Source organism: Oncorhynchus clarkii, chromosome 15 (genome assembly GCF_045791955.1).
Source record: "Oncorhynchus clarkii lewisi isolate Uvic-CL-2024 chromosome 15, UVic_Ocla_1.0, whole genome shotgun sequence".
Classification (NCBI taxonomy): Eukaryota; Metazoa; Chordata; class Actinopteri; order Salmoniformes; family Salmonidae; genus Oncorhynchus; species Oncorhynchus clarkii.
Genome location: NC_092161.1, coordinates 33548277 through 33564194, shown reverse-complemented (window position 1 = coordinate 33564194; position 15918 = coordinate 33548277). Strand labels below are relative to the sequence as shown.

Genomic DNA, 15918 nt, shown 5'->3' with positions numbered 1-15918 from the left:
GGAACCACACATGCTGAGATCATTCGTTCACCTACTCTGCGTTTCATAAAGGCACGTCTGTTGGAACAAAAAATCTAAAATTTGGACTCATCAAACCAAAGGACAGATTTCCACCGGTCTAATGTCCATTGCTCGTGTTTCTTAGCCCAAGCAAGTCTCTTCTTATTATTTGTGTCTTATTTGTGTTTTCTGGTGGGTTCTTGAATGCCTGATTCATGCAGTCTCCTCTGAACAGTTGATGTTGTAATATGTCTGTTACTTGAACTCTTTGAAGCATTTATTTGTTCTGCAATTTCTGAGGCTGGTACCTCTAATGAACTTATCCTCCGCAGCAGAGGTAACTCTGGGTCTTCCTTTTCTGTGGCGGTCCTCATGAGAGCCAGTTTTATTAGAGCGCTTGATGGTTTTTGGTTCTTGACATTTTCCGGATTGACTGACCTTCGTGTAATGATGGACCGTCATTTCTCTTTGCTTGTTTGAGCAGCTGTTCTTGCCAGAATATGGACTTGGTCTTTTAACAAGTAGAAGAAGAAGGAAAGAAATTTCACAAATGAACTTTTAACAAGGCGCACCTGTTAATTGAAATGCCTTCCAGGTGAGTACCTCATGAAGCTGGTTGAGAGAATTCCAAGAGTGTGCAAAGCTGTCATCAAGGAAAAAGGTGGCTACTTTGAATAATTTCAAATATTAAATATATTTTGATTTTTTTTAACACTTTGTTGGTTACTACATAATTCCATATGTTTAATTTTATAGGTTTGATGTATTCACTATTATTCTACAATGTAGAAAATAGTAAAAATAAAGAAAAACCCTTGCATGAGTAGGTGTCTAAACTTTTGACTGGTACTGTTTATGTTGGGAAAATAACATATTTGAATGCACAAAACAATCATATATGTGCAATTATTATTTTTAAACTAAAGCATTCGATCAATTTTGATCCATATAAATGTTTTCCCCTCTCATGTAACCACAGAGCTTCCCAAGCAGATACTTGCGAAGAGTGTGGCAGTAGAGGAGACAGTGAGGCCTGATTCGATGAAAGGAGGCACATAAATAAAATGAAAAATGAGAGACACATAAATAAACAGGGCTTTTACTGCCTGCTGACACAGGCATAAAGTGAACCCTGTTTCAAGTGTGCATCGGGGGAAATGGCAGATGCATGTGGCGCTCATGTACCACCTTTTCATTTCCACAATTGTGTTTTTGATTATCTGTCAAATCCTTGTAAGGAGGGGTTCAGCTGTCAAGTTCAATATCAGCATATGGATAAGCTGGGAATTGAAATGTTTCTTTTCCTATCGCTCCCTCACTTAATCATGTATTTAGGAGATTGACTGTCTTGGATTACTGTTTGGAGGATGATAAGGTTTTTTAAGCTACCGTTTTATCTTTCGTTCTCTAAACAGTTTTCCCATCTATTATTACAACACGCCATGATGGAGCTGTGTCTAATGTTTATCCTTTACAATATTGTAGAACATTTCTCAAGAAGTTCAGATCTCTAAAGATGAACATGTAGGGTTGACACAGTTGCTGGACCTGGCTTTTGGTCTCAGGCCAGGCTACCCCATATTTACTGCAATATTATGATTCATGACGTGATTCATACAAACCAATAAAAAGTAACAAACATTTTCATTGAGGTCTTTGGAAGAGCAGTACAAAAGTTATGTTGAGCATGTGGCCACCTGGCCATTCATATGTCGTTTTCATTTCAGACTGCAAATCTTATTTCCACATTTTTATGAAGTTGCTGGATAAGTTTATAAGGTAGAAGTCCAACTCTGGGCTCAATTCAATCAAACAATCAATGTTTCACACGCCTTATCCTGGGGTCAAATGGGAAGGTTCTGGGCACTGTAAAAATAACAGATGGTTTCCTCTCAAAGTTGGATGCTTCATTTCTTTTAGTTTCCATGTGAGACAGAATTTGTTAACAAAGATGGCAGGTTTTATTGAATCAGTCCCATAGTCAACTCCAGTCTTCTCCAGGTAGCTGTCAACCACAAGGTCAACCATGTTTCTTACTGAATGAAACAAACAAGAGTGAGATATGAGGCAGGCCAATATTCCTGGAGAATCTGAACTCTATCAGGTCATCTTGCTCTTGTTCAAGGTCAGGGTGGATTAGAGACTGGGAAGGAAAAGCCATCGTCTTTCATGGCTGTCTCATAGACCTGCCATTTGCAGGGGAAAATGCGAGATGGACAGAGCTACGGTCATGGTTCCCCCTGTTAAAGGAAGTACACACCATCCCACCATTCGTCTTAAGGGAGAGACTCATCATTCTGTCCTTTGAGTAAGGAATTCTCGTCTTTAATCATTGTCCTACATATTGGGATTAATGGGTTTATGGGCCTCAAATGAAAATTCAGAGCCAGAATAACTTTTTTTGTGTAGCAGCAGTTGGAAGAGTAAACTGCCTAAAATTAGATATACACTTCCGTTCAAAAGTTAGGGGTCACTTAGAAATGTCCTTGTTTTTGAAAGAAAAGCCAATTTTTGGTCCATTAAAGTAACATCAAATTGATCAGAAATACAGTGTAGACATTGTGAATGTTGTGAATGACTATTGCAGCTGGAAACGGCAGATTTTTTATGGTATATCTACATAGGCGTACAAAGGCCCATTATCAAGAACCACCAACTGGCAGCTTCATTAAATAGTACCCGCAAAATACCAGTCTCAACGTCAACAGTGAAGAGGCGACTCCGGGATGTTGGCCTTCTAGGCAGAGTTCCTCTGTCCAGTGTCTGTGTTCTCTTGCCCATCTTAATATTTTCTCTTTATTGACCAGTCTGAGATATGGCTTTTTATTTGCAACTCTGCCTAGAAGGCCAGCATCCCGGAGTCGCCTCTTCACTGTTGACGTTGAGACTGGTGTTTTGCGGGTACTATTTAATGAAGCTGCCAGTTGAGGACTTGTGGGGCGTCTGTTTCTCAAACTAGACACTCTAATGTACTTGTCCTTTTGCACAGTTGTGCACCGGGGCCTCCTACTCCTCTTTCTATTCTGGTTAGAGTCAGTTTGTGCTGTTCTGTGAAGGGAGTAGTACACAGCATTGTACGAGATCTTCAGTTTCTTGGCAATTTTTTTGCATGGAATAGCCATTTCTCAGAACAAGAATAAACTGACGAGTTTCAGAAGAAAGCTCTTTGTTTCTGGCCATTTTGAGCCTTTAATTGAACCCACATATGCTGATGCTTCAGATACTCAACTAGTCTAAAGAATGCCAGTTTTATTGCTTTTTTAATCATGACATCAGTTTTTAGCTGTGCTAACATAATTGCAAAAGTGTTTTCTAATGATCAATTAGCCTTTTTAAAATGATAAACTTGGATTAGCTAACACAACGTCACATTGGAACACAGGAGAGATGGTTGCAGATAATGGGCCTCTGTACGCCTATGTAGATATTCCATAAAAAAATCTGCCATTTCAGGCTGCAATAGTCATTCAAAACATTAACAATGTCTACACTGTATTTCTGATCAATTTGATGTTATTTTAATGGACACAAAACGTGCTTTTCTTTCCAAAACAAGGACATTTCTAAGTGACCCCAAACTTTTGAACGATAGTGCACATTTCTAGATACCAACTGATTCTGCTGTCTAAAGAGCCAGCAGCAATCCGTTTCATATTCATAAGACATACACACAAGAAGTTGGAACCAAATGTGGGAAAGTGATCTCCTTTGCAGCACCTCCGAAAGTGCAACAACGCATGGAAAGTATGGTGTGGTGACTTTGCTGTACATTATCCTAAAGTTAGCCTGTCATGACCTCTGTGAGTGGGGACCAGGCTGCTGTTTTCAAGCCTGCTTCACACATCGGCCTCACTTGCTTATAAGGGACTTATTCTTACCTGAAAAGTGAGACCGGGAGATCCATTGTTATACATAAAAATAGTACAAGGCCAGAGATATCTACCAGTTAGTACTCCATAAAAATCTCCTTCAATCTCTCTCTCTCTCGGTCTCACTCATGTATTAAATGTGCCGTAGACTATGGCGGTCTGGAAGCATTTGCATTTCAAGAACCAACAAGCGAGTGTAAGCGAGTCAAAAAATGAATAGAGAGAGAGTCATCAATGATGCATAAACTGTGCCTGAAGACAAATACCAAACACCCTTGTGTGCGAGAACAGTGCGATAATTGGAACCTTGTTCAATCAAACTTGGCAAACAGGTCTTCAGAATAAACTATTGCCCCCTTGAGCTTCAAGAAAGCATTTGGAGTCGTACTAATCAAACCCATGGTTTCAATGTGCAACAAGAAGAGACTGCATATTAAAGGTGCAATTGGCAATATTTACTGTAATTTCAATGAATTATATAACTTGATCATGTTGATCTTGTGGACTGCCAATCCTTGTATCCATAGCTCCTGCTATGCATTTGAGAATGGTTACATTTCTCCAGCCCCATCCTTCAGTGTCATATAGCAAACCAAGTGGTAAAGCTGCTGTTGACTGAAAAACAAATTAAGAATTGTGTCAAATTTATGTTCATTCTCTGTGCAAGGGCTATGAGTATTGTTTTATTTTAAGTGCAATAAGCTGGCATTCTGTTAACTCCACAACCCTGGCATTCAAAGCATCAGCAAACTTACGCTGAACTATGGCTGGTGGTGAACACACAGAGTTGCTGCAGTGTCAGTTGTGTGTGTGTGTGTGACTCTAATGCTGTGCAAACAATGTCCAATCCGCATAATCCGCATAACGACCAGTCGGCATAACTGGACAAGAAAGCAAGAAAGAACCTTCAAAAGCAAGCCAGCATAACTGTATGTGTTGCTATGGTGATTTCGGTACAAAAGCAATGCTACGGCAGACAGTAAAAGTTTAAAATATTATAACTTTGACGGGAAGCCCCGTCTACCGTGGCTGACGTCATTCACAGCGAGCCACAACGGCATTTGTGGCTCGGTGTGAAATGACATCCATTTTATCCGTCTACCTCGTACCATGTAAACGCGCCGTAAGTGGGCTCTTGTGTGCATGACCTCCCTCGATATGAAGAACGCAGATACCAATGGGAAAGGAGTAGACAGAGACAGAGACTCACGTCTGGGCAGACTGACGCAAACCCAACTCTAGCTCATTACCCATGAGTTTTTTTTTTATTTCACCTTTATTTAACCAGGTAGGCCAGTTGAGAACAAGTTCTCATTTACAACTGCGACCTGGCCAAGGTAAAGTGCACCACCACATATTGGCTGTCCCGTAGAGAGAGGTGCCACGTGAATCACCACCATGCAGCCTCTAAATATAACATGACGGAGAGGCGCACTCTCTCGATGCTGTCGCTGTGGTAATATGCTCCGAGGGTCAGTGAGTCCATGTCGATGAGAGACCGAGAGTGTCACACATGTCTGGTGATCTGACTCTTCGTCCTTATGTAACTGTCTGACTTCAGCTTGCCCACACTCTGATGTATAGCGCTAATTATCCTAAGTTAGTTAAACAGGCTGGATAGGGAGCCTTTTGATTCAACTGTGGGCGATGTGGACGTTTCGAGTGCAGGAGGTTTATGATATTAAAATACATAGTGTATAGAACAGACTACAGATCCCCTCCGGTGAAGGGGGTTCTAGGCTAGAGCACTATCTAGCCCTTGAGCACTTTTCTGTCGGACTGCCAGATGGTGAAGTGTGATTCTTCACTCCGGAGAATGCGTTTCCACTGCTATGGAGTCCAATGGCGGCGATCTTTACACGACTCCAGCTGGCGCTTGGCTTTGCTCATGGTGATCTTAGGCATGTGTGCGGCTGCTCGGGCATAGAAACGCATTTCATGAAGTGCCCAACAAACATTTATTGTGCTGACGTTGCTTCCAGGTGCAGTTTGGAACTTCTTGCTCCAATTGACTGGGGCAGCTCTAACAGGGCAGAAATTTGATTAACCTACTTGTTGGAAAGGTGGCATGATGGTGCCACGTTGAAAGTCACTGAGCTCTTCAGTAAGGCCATTCCACTGCGAATGTTTGTCTATGGAGATTGCATGGCTGCGTGCTCAATATTATACTCCTGTCAGCAACGAGTGTGACTGAAATAGCCGAATCCACTAATATGAAGCGGTTTCCACATACTTCTGTATATACTGTATAGTGTATGTCTGTTTTATGTTCTTTAGCCCTTGTGGCCAAGTGTTAATGAAATAAGTTGATAAAGAAGAGTGAATGGTTCTTAATCTTCATCTTTTGTATATTTTTGTTCAGGTTGCAAACAATGGCCTTATACTGAAGATGAACCACCCAACAGCTGGAAAGATTGCAGTACCAGGTAAGAGCCTGAGCCCTACAGGGATACTTGTGACAATAGATTGTTTCTCCCATTTTAAACAAATTACAACGTATAAAGTCATACCAAAGACTGTAAAAGTGGGACCCGATGCATATCTGCTTGACACATTAAGCATTAAGGAGATCGATTGGGGGTAAGGCCCTGCAATAGACTAGCCTCCTGTCCAGAGGGTGTACATCAAGCTGCGTCACGCTACAGAAACAGGATATAGGCTCCTGCTCCTATGAGCCCTTGTGGCTCGCACAGAAAAACAAATCATATTTAGATGAATAAAAGTTTTTTGAAAACAAAATAATTATTTTATGACTGCCAAATATTCAATCAAGGACCAAAAATTACAACAGTTTAATTAGTGTAAATATACTACCATTAGCACATGGTTTGGAGGGCTGTCCAATATGAATGTTTATATACAGCCTATATAGGCTATATAATTATAATTATAATACTTAATGATTTTAGAATACATTTAAACATGCTAAACATTAACATTTATCGATCAAAAGAATGGAAAGTGATACAAATGTACAGTTATACAACTTTTTTATATCCCTAACCTAACATTTTTTTTTACATTTATTTGCATTGAGGTATATAACTAATGGCCTGGGACATAGACATTGTTTGGCCTGAAAACATCTGATGAATGTCCCTTTCAGTCATTTAGCTAGATCTAAGCAACAGTCAGAGTCATGGGCTAATCTTAACATTTGAATAAAACGCTTTTGCAGTTTCAAAATGACTGAGAAAGAAGTAATTGACAAAATAAAGGAAATATCAACATAAAGTGTCTTAATACGAGTTGGGCCACCATTTACCAGAACAGCATCAATGTACCATGGCGATCAGGAATCAAGGTAAGACCCAAGTGCAGACTGTGTGAAGTAACAATGTTTATTGTAATTACAGGGGCGGGCAAATGACAGGTCAAGGCAGGCGGGGTCTTTAATCCAGAGCAGAGGCCAAGGTACAGGACGGCAGGCAGGCTCAGGGTCAGGTCAGGCAGAGGCCGGTAAATCCAGAGGTGGAGCAAAGGTAGAGGATGGCAGGCAGGCAGGCTCAGAGACAGGCAGTGGTCAGGCCGGCGGATACAGGGTCAGGACAGGCAAAGGTCAAACACCAGGAGGCCGAGAAAAAGAGAAACTAGGGAAACCTAGGAGCTGAGACAAAATGCTGATAGGCTTGAACAAACAAGACAAACTGGCAACAGACAGACAGAAAACACAGGTGTAAATACACAGGGGATAATGGGGAAGATGGGCGACACCTGGAGGGGGGTAGAGACAAGCGCAAGGACAGGTGAAACAGATCAGGGCGTGACAATGGCATAGATTTTACAAGTGTCTGGAACTCTACTGAAAGGATCCGACACCATTATTCCACTAGAAATTCTGTAATTTGGTGTTTTGTTGATGGTGGTGGAAAGCGATGTCTCAGGCGTTAAGTGCTCAATTGGGCTGAAATCTGGAGACTGAGACGGCTATGTCATATGGTTTACATCGTGTTCATGCTCAAACCATTCAGTGACCACTCAAGCCCTGTGGATGGGGGCATTCACATTCTATGTGGACATAGCTGTGGTAGTCAAAATATTGGCCTGCCCAGCATTTTTATATATGAGCCTAAGCATGATGGGATGTTAATTGATTAGTCAACTCAGGAACCACCTGCTTTCAATGTACTTTGTATCCCTCATTTACTCCCAAGTGATTCCATTATTTTATCAGTTACCTGTACATTTCCATAATCAGTGAGACATAAGGTAATACAGTATCACTTGACATCAAGTTCTTATACATCTTTAGTAACTGATTACTACAATAGCAAAATGATTGTTACATAGGACTTTAGAAATTGCTTCATGTTAAGTGTTACTGAGAATGATAACAGTAACAACATATAGTAAGTGTGTAATGTAACTAAATATCCTAGGGTTAGCTGTTCAGCATTCTGATGGCCTGGTGGTAGTAGCTGTAACTTGATTATCTACACATGGGGCCTGTTCAGGAAAATGGAAATGTCAAATCAAATTTTATTGGTCACATACACATGGTTAGCAGATGTTATTGCGAGTGTAGCGAAATGTACAGTATGTTCAGACGGAAATGTATTGTGTAGATCAAGTATGATCTACTGTCAGATGGATTGGAATAGTATAGGAAATTGTGTGCTCTATTCATTATATTTCTATCTGCAACATGAAGTTCGAAATACAGACTTTTGCCATTAGTTGATGGCAGCCAATCCAATAGTTTCTGAGAAGTAGTCACTTCCTGAGATATGTATTTAAATAGTTGTAAAAAAAAGTAGTTGTTTCTCAGATCTGCATTCATATAGTTTACAATGTAGTTGCTTTCTGAGATCTGTATTCAAATCGTTTTTAAAAAGTAGACACTTCTGATCTGTATTAAATTGTTTTAAAAAGTAGTTATTTTGAGGGATCTGTCATCAAACAGTTGTAGTCACCTCCAAAGTAACTACATATTTAAAACTATAGTTATCCCAGGTCTGCTACAGTATGTACTGCACCAAGGAAGTCTGATCTGAAGTGCACATTTTTTGCACAAATCTTGTATTTTTTTATGAACTTGAAATGTGTTGTTCTATTCTGAGCTCACTGCTGGAACAGGTATGTTTAGAAGCTGATTTCTCAATTAATTCTAAATGGGTGATATATCCTCTTCCCCGACAATCAGTGGTGGGCTTTGATGTTTTCAATGTGGTGTTTACCATTGTGTATCCTGAACATTGATGTGCCAATCCAAGCCGAATCAAGGATAATTGTGAAGAATGATCCACAAAGACAGGAAAACCACAACAGACACCTAGTACCATGTCACGGGCCCCTGACCAAGCATCTTTCCAACATATACATTACATCTCTGAGTACTTCTATTCTCTCTAATCTTCCCCCTGTGATTTGCATAAAACCAAACATCGACCAAAGAAGGGGTTATTTTGGGGGAGTTGAGCAGGGAAGGGTCCTAGTGCATCGGAAGTTCAGACCCATTTAACTTCTGGGAGACGACCTGCTTTTCTGTCTGTGCACTTGCAAATTCGCCACAGTAATTGTCATTTTTTTTGCCGTTTCATGATTGAGAAAGTCAGAATAGGGCACAATAAATGTGCCTATATGGCCTCACCTGTCTTGGGTGAATGAAAGAACACAATGAAGAGCAATTAATGGAATGACAGCAAAATTAAGTGCAAAATTGGCAATTAGCTGAGTTGGAAGGGGGTGGGGCTCTTGGGTCTGAGAGTAAGTCCCTTAAAATGGATGTCCAGAACAGTCAAACTAAAGGGGATGATTAACCTCTGATGGGAAGTAAGTCAGTTCAAGAAACCACTCTGATGAGTCCTGATGAATTCCACATTCCACCATTCTTCAATGATGGTCTTTGTCTGTCTTGCACATTTTAGTGATGGAGAATAGGCTTCGAATAGGTTTTGTGCCTTTGATTGTGAGAAGCTGCCTCATTAGAGATTGTGCAGAACTGTTTATTGTGTGGCATTCCCCATTGGGATCCTTCTTAGCTGGACCAGCGGCATGCCTTTGAAGTTCACAGCTAAAATGGACACAGCTGATCCTGGACTGACGGGATGTCCCTTATACAGTATTCTGCAACCAAATTTCTATTCTCGAAAATTAACAAACGATTCAGTCATGTAATTAAATTTGGCTAAAATATGCATGTCATTATGCTACAGTTGGTATCATAAATATTCACTCCCTTTGGATTATTTTCAAATTTTGTTGCATTAAAAAGTGGGATTGAAATAGATTTTATTGTTTTTTTTGTCATTGATTTAGATTTTTTTTTAAATTAATACATTTCTTGAGGCTCTTGGACACATCATTAGTGATGTAACCTGGGGTCATAGGGTGTTTTGGGTCTTACAAGATCAGAGTCGCCCGTCTGTCAGGAGCTGCCAGAGCCGCCCGTCAGTCAGGAGCTGCCAGATCCGCCCGTCAGTCAGGAGCTGCCAGAGCCGCCCGTCAGTCAGGAGCTGCCAGAGCCGCCCGTCAGTCAGGAGCTGTCAGAGCCGCCCGTCAGTCAGGAGCTGTCAGAGCCGCCCATCAGTCCGGCGCTGCCAGAGTCGCCCTTCATTCCGGCGCTGTCGGAGGGGGTACTGTCACGTCCTGACCTTAGTTCCTTTTTTTTATGTCTCGATTTTAGTTTGGTCTGGGCGTGAGTTGGGGTGGGCATTCTATGTGTTGTTCTATGTTTTTGTATTTCTGTTTTTGGCCTGGTATGGTTCCCAATCAGACGCAGCTGTTTATCATTGTCTCTGATTGAGAACCATACTTAGGCAGCCTGTTGTCCCACTATTTGTGGGTAGTTGTTTTCTGTCTTTGTATTGGTTACCAGACGGAACTGTTTCGGTTGTTATTTTTGTTTTACTTTGTATTGTAGTGTTCAGTTCAGTTTAATAAAATGGCGAACACTTACCACGCTGCATATTGGTCTGATCCTTCCTACTCCTCTTCAGAAGAGGAGAAGAACCGTTACAGCCTTAATGAAAGCGTTGCACGCTCTTGGCATTCTCTCAACCAGCTTCAACAGGAATGCTTTTCCAACAGTCTTGGAAGAAGTTCCCACATATGCTGAGCACTTGTTAGCTGCTTTTCCTTCACTCTGCGGTCCAACTCATCCCAGACCATCTCATTTGGGTTGAGGTTGGGTGATTGTGGAGGCCAGGTCATCTGATGCAGCAGTCCATCACTCTCCTTGGTCAAATAACCCTTACACAGCCTGGGGATGTGTTGGGTCATTGTCCTGTTGAAAAACAAATGATAGTCCCACTAAGCACAATCCAGATGGGATAGCGTATCACTGCAGAATGCTGTGGTCCCCTGACAGTGTCACCAGCAAAGCACCATCATACCGCCTCCTCTATGATTCACAGTGGGAACCACACATGTGGAGGTCCTCCGTTCAGCTACTCTGCGTATCACAAAGACACGGCGGTTGGAACCAAAAATCTCAAATTTGGACTCATCACACCAAAGGATAGATTTCCACTGGTCTAATGTCCATTGCCCGTGTTTCCTGACCCAAACAAGTATCCTCTTCTTATTAATGTCCTTTACGAGTGGTTTCTTTGCAGCATGAGGCCTGATTCACACAGTCTCCTCTGAACAGTTGATGTTGAGATGTATCTGTTACTTGAACTCTGTGAAGCATTTATTTGGGCTTCAATTTCTGAGGCTGGTAACTCAAATTAACTTATGCTCTGCAACAGAGGTAACTCTGGGTCTTCCTTTCCTGTGACGGGAGAGGCAGTTTCATCAAAGCGCTTGATGGTTTTTGCGACTGCACTTGAAGAAATGTTCAAAGTTCTTGAAATGTTCCATATTGACTGACCTTCATGTCTTAAAGTGATGGACTTTTGTTTCTCTTTTCTTATTTGAGCTGTTATTGCCATAATATGGACTTGGTCTTTTACCAAATAGGGCTAACTTCTGTATACCATTTCAGGTGACTACCTCATAGCTTAGAACCCCCCTGTAATATTTACTGCTCCTTTATCACAATAAAAAAAAGTGATGTTACTTGTTATTCAAATCCAGCAGATGATTAAGAATTCATCATGTTTTCTTAGTATTAGTCTATATCTAATGTAACTTGTATCAGATGGAATGTCCCATGTATTTAAGGAAAATAACATAGGCCTCATAAATAATGTCAGACATATTCAATTTACTACAAACTTGACCAGGCCAGGCAGTTTTATGGTAAAGATTGAGAGCCCAAATACTTTTCTCAGCGAAACGGTTGTGGATATAACATTTCTAGTCTTACAATGTTTATTGTGTCCCTTTGGGGAAATGTGTTTTCCATCTCATATCAAACAAATACATGTGTAGGTAGGTTCACCACGATAAATTGGAGATAGACCTTTGGAAATGGGAGGAATAGGATATACCCTAGAGAATTTTGTGGTTATGCATATAATATACTGAACAAAATATAAATGCAACTTGCAACCATTTCAACGATTTTACTGAGTTACAGTTCATATAAGTAAATCAGTCAATTGAAATAAATTCATTAGGGCCTAATTTATGGATGTCACATGACTGGACAGAGGGTCCTGGGCCTGGGAGGGCATGGAAGCCAGGCCCAGCCAATCACAATTTGTTTTTCCCCACAAAAGGGCTTTATTACAGACAGAATTAACAGATTAAATGATCTGGCAACAGCTCTGGTGGGAATTATTGCAGTCACCATGCCAATTCCACGTTCCCTCAAAACTTGAGACGTGGCAATGTGTTGTGTGACAAAACTACACATTTTAGAGTGGCCTTTTATTGTCCCCAGCACAAGGTGCACCTGTGTAATGAGCATGTTGTTTAATCAACTTCTTGACATGCCACTAAAAGGGATGTAAACAAATTTGTGCACAAAATGTGAGAGAAATAAGCTTTTATTTTATTTTATCTTTTATTTCAGCTCATGAAATATGAGACTAACACTTTACATGTTGTGGTTATATTTTTGTTCAGTATATTTGAATATTATATAAGTCTCTAATGCAATGTTTCCCATGGAATTGTATCTCCAAGTCAATGTCTCCTAGTGCAGATGCCAAAGTTATTTGATCTTATTTTAAATGCAGGCTTACCTCATCCTAGAAGCACCCTCAACATCTGACAGTTATGTTAATAAAGCTTTTCAAAGCATTTATGGTGACATTGAAGAATAAGAGTCATCACAGGTTGTGAATAGATTATTTGATAACTCCTACATTTAATGAACCACACTTAAACCTCATCTAAGCAAAATTAGAAGGGCTTAATTAAAATGAGTGTCATTTGAAACAGTCATTAATCAGATCATCCATGCAACTGAAGGAGATTGATGGAGATGATGATATACAGTGCATTCGGAAAGTATTTAGACCCCTTGACTTTTTCAACATTTGGTACGTTACAGCCTCATTTTAAACATTTGTTTATATATAATTGTCCCTCATCAATCTACACACAATACACTATAATGACAAAGCAAAAACAGTTTTCTAGAATTTATTTATGCACATTTATCACATTTACATAAGTATTCAGACCCTTTACTCAGTACATTGTTGAAGCACCGTTTGCAGCGGTTACAGCCTCAAGTCTTCTTGGCTATAATATTTGGGGAGATTCTCCCATTCTTCTCTGCAGATCCTCTCAATCTCTGACAGGTTGGATGGGGAGCGTTGCTGCACAGCTATTTTCAGGTCTCTCCAGAGATGTTAGACTGGGTTCAAATCCGGGCTCTGGCTGGGCCACTCAAGGACATTCATAAACTTGTCCCGAAGCCACTCCTGTGTTGTCTTGGCTGTGTGTTTAGGATTGTTGTCCTGATGGAAGGTGAACGTTCGCCCCAGTGTGTGATCCTGAGCTCTCTGGAGCAGGTTTGGTTTTCATCAATGATCTTTCTGTACTTTGTTCCATTCATCTTTCCCTCGATCCTGACTATTCTCTCAGTCTCTGCCACTCAAAAACATCCTGACAGCATGATGTTGCCACCACCATCCTTCACCGTAGGGATGGCGCCAGGTTTCCTCCAGATGTGATGCTTGGCATTCAGGCCAAAGTGTTTGAATCTTGGTTTCATCAGACCAGAGAATTTTGTTTGTCATGGTCTGAAAGTCCTTTAGGGGCCTTTTGGTAAGTTCCAAGCAGCCTGTCATGTGCCTTTTACTGAGGAGTGGCTTCCGTCTGGCCACTCGACCATAAAGGCCTGATTGGTGGAGTGCTGCAGAGGTGGTTGTCCTTCTGAAAAGTTCTGAAACTCCCATTTCCACAGACGAACTCTGGAGCTCTGTCAGAGTGACCATCGGGTTCTTGTTCACCTCCCTGTCCAAGGAGGGGGTTCTTGGTCACCTCCCCTGATTGCTCAGTTTGTCTGGGCAGCCAGCTCTAAGAAGAGTCTTGGGTGGTTCCAAACTTCTTCCATTTAAGAATGATAGAGCCCACTGTGTTATTAGGGACTTTCAATGCGGCAGACATTTTTTGGGTCCCTTTCCCAGATCTTTGCCTCGACACAATCCTGTCTTGGCTTGGTTTTTGCTCTGACATGCACTGTCAACTGTGGGACCTTACATAAACAGGTGTGTGCCTTTCCAAAGCATGTCCAAGGAGGCACCTGAGTCTCATACAAAAGGGTCTGAATACTTAGGTAAATCAGGTATTTACATTTTTTTATATACATTTCCAAAATGTAAAAAAATAAAAAATAAACGGTTTTCACTTTGTCATTATGGGGTATTGTGTGTAGATTGATGAGGACCGTTTTTTATTTCATCCATTTTAGGATAAGGCTGTAACGCAACAACAAGTGGAAAAATTCAAGGGGTCTGAATACTTTCCGAATGGGTATATTACCGGTGTATTTTATATTATTTTATAACTGTTTGGTTTGAACCCTGAATGCTGATTGGCCGTGGTATATCAGACCGTATGCCATGGGTATGACAAAACATTTATTTTTACTGCTCTAAATTATGTTAACCATTTTATAATAGCAATAAGGCACCTCAGGGGTTTGTGGTATATGACCAGTATACACCACATGGCCAAACGTATGTGGACACTTGCATGTCGAACATCTCATTCCAAAATCCTGGGCATTAATATGGAGTTGGTCCCTCCTTTGCTGCTGTAACATCCTCCACTCTTCTGGGAAGGCTTTCCACTAGACTTTGGAACATTGCTTCCATTCAGCAACAAGAGCATTGTTGAGGTCAGGCACTGATGTTAGGCGATTAGGCCTGGCCTGCAGTCGGGGTTCCAATTAATCCCAAAGGAGTTCAATGGGGTTGAGGTTAGGGCTCTGTGCAGGCGTGTCAAGTTCTTCCGCACCAATCAGGACAAACCATTTCTGTATGGACCTCGCTTTGTGCACGGGGTATCGTCATGCTTGAACAGGAAAGGGCCTTCCCCAAACTTGTGCCAGAAAGTTGGAAGCACAGAATTGTTGAGAATGTCATTGTATGCTGTAGTGTTAACATTTTCCTTCACTGGAACTAACGGTCCTAGCCCGAACCATGAAAAACAGCCCTAGACTAGAACGCTTTACAGTTGGCACTATGCATTGGGGCAGTTAGCGTTCTCCTGGCCAAACCCAGATTTGTCTGTCGGACTGCCAGATGTTGAAGCGTGATTCAGAACCTGTTTCCACTGCTCCAAATACCAATGGCAGCGAGCTTTATACCACTCCATTTCAGATGATGATCTTAGGCTTGCGTGCGCGGCTGCTCGGCCGTAGAAACCCATTTCATTAAGATCCTGACAAGCAGTTTTTTGTGCTGACGTTGCTTCCAGAGGCAGTTTGGAACTCGGTAGTAATTGTTGCAACCGAGGATAGACGCTATGCGCTTCAGCACTTGTATGTCCATTCTGTGAGCTTTTTTGGCCTACCACTTTGTGGCTGAGCCGTTGTTGTTTCCACTTCACAGTAAAAGCACTTACAGTTGACCGGGGCAGCTCTAGCAGGGAAAAAAATTGACAAACTGATGGAAGGTGGCACCCTATGACAGTGCCACGTTGAAAGTCAATGAGCTCTTCAGTACCGGCCATTCTATTCCAATGTTTGTCTATGGAGATTGCA

At 41.3% G+C, this 15918-nt stretch overlaps 1 protein-coding gene across 2 annotated transcripts in view; it reads left to right on the top strand.

Moving 5' to 3' along the window:
• LOC139367229 (succinyl-CoA:glutarate-CoA transferase) overlaps nt 1-15918 on the top strand; it is a 164626-nt gene that overhangs the window by 133112 nt on the left and 15596 nt on the right. For both annotated transcript variants that reach the window (XM_071105449.1, XM_071105451.1), the window contains one exon: nt 6232-6295. In XM_071105449.1, coding sequence (XP_070961550.1) covers nt 6232-6295 — 64 coding nt within the window. The remainder of the gene's footprint in view (nt 1-6231; nt 6296-15918) is intronic.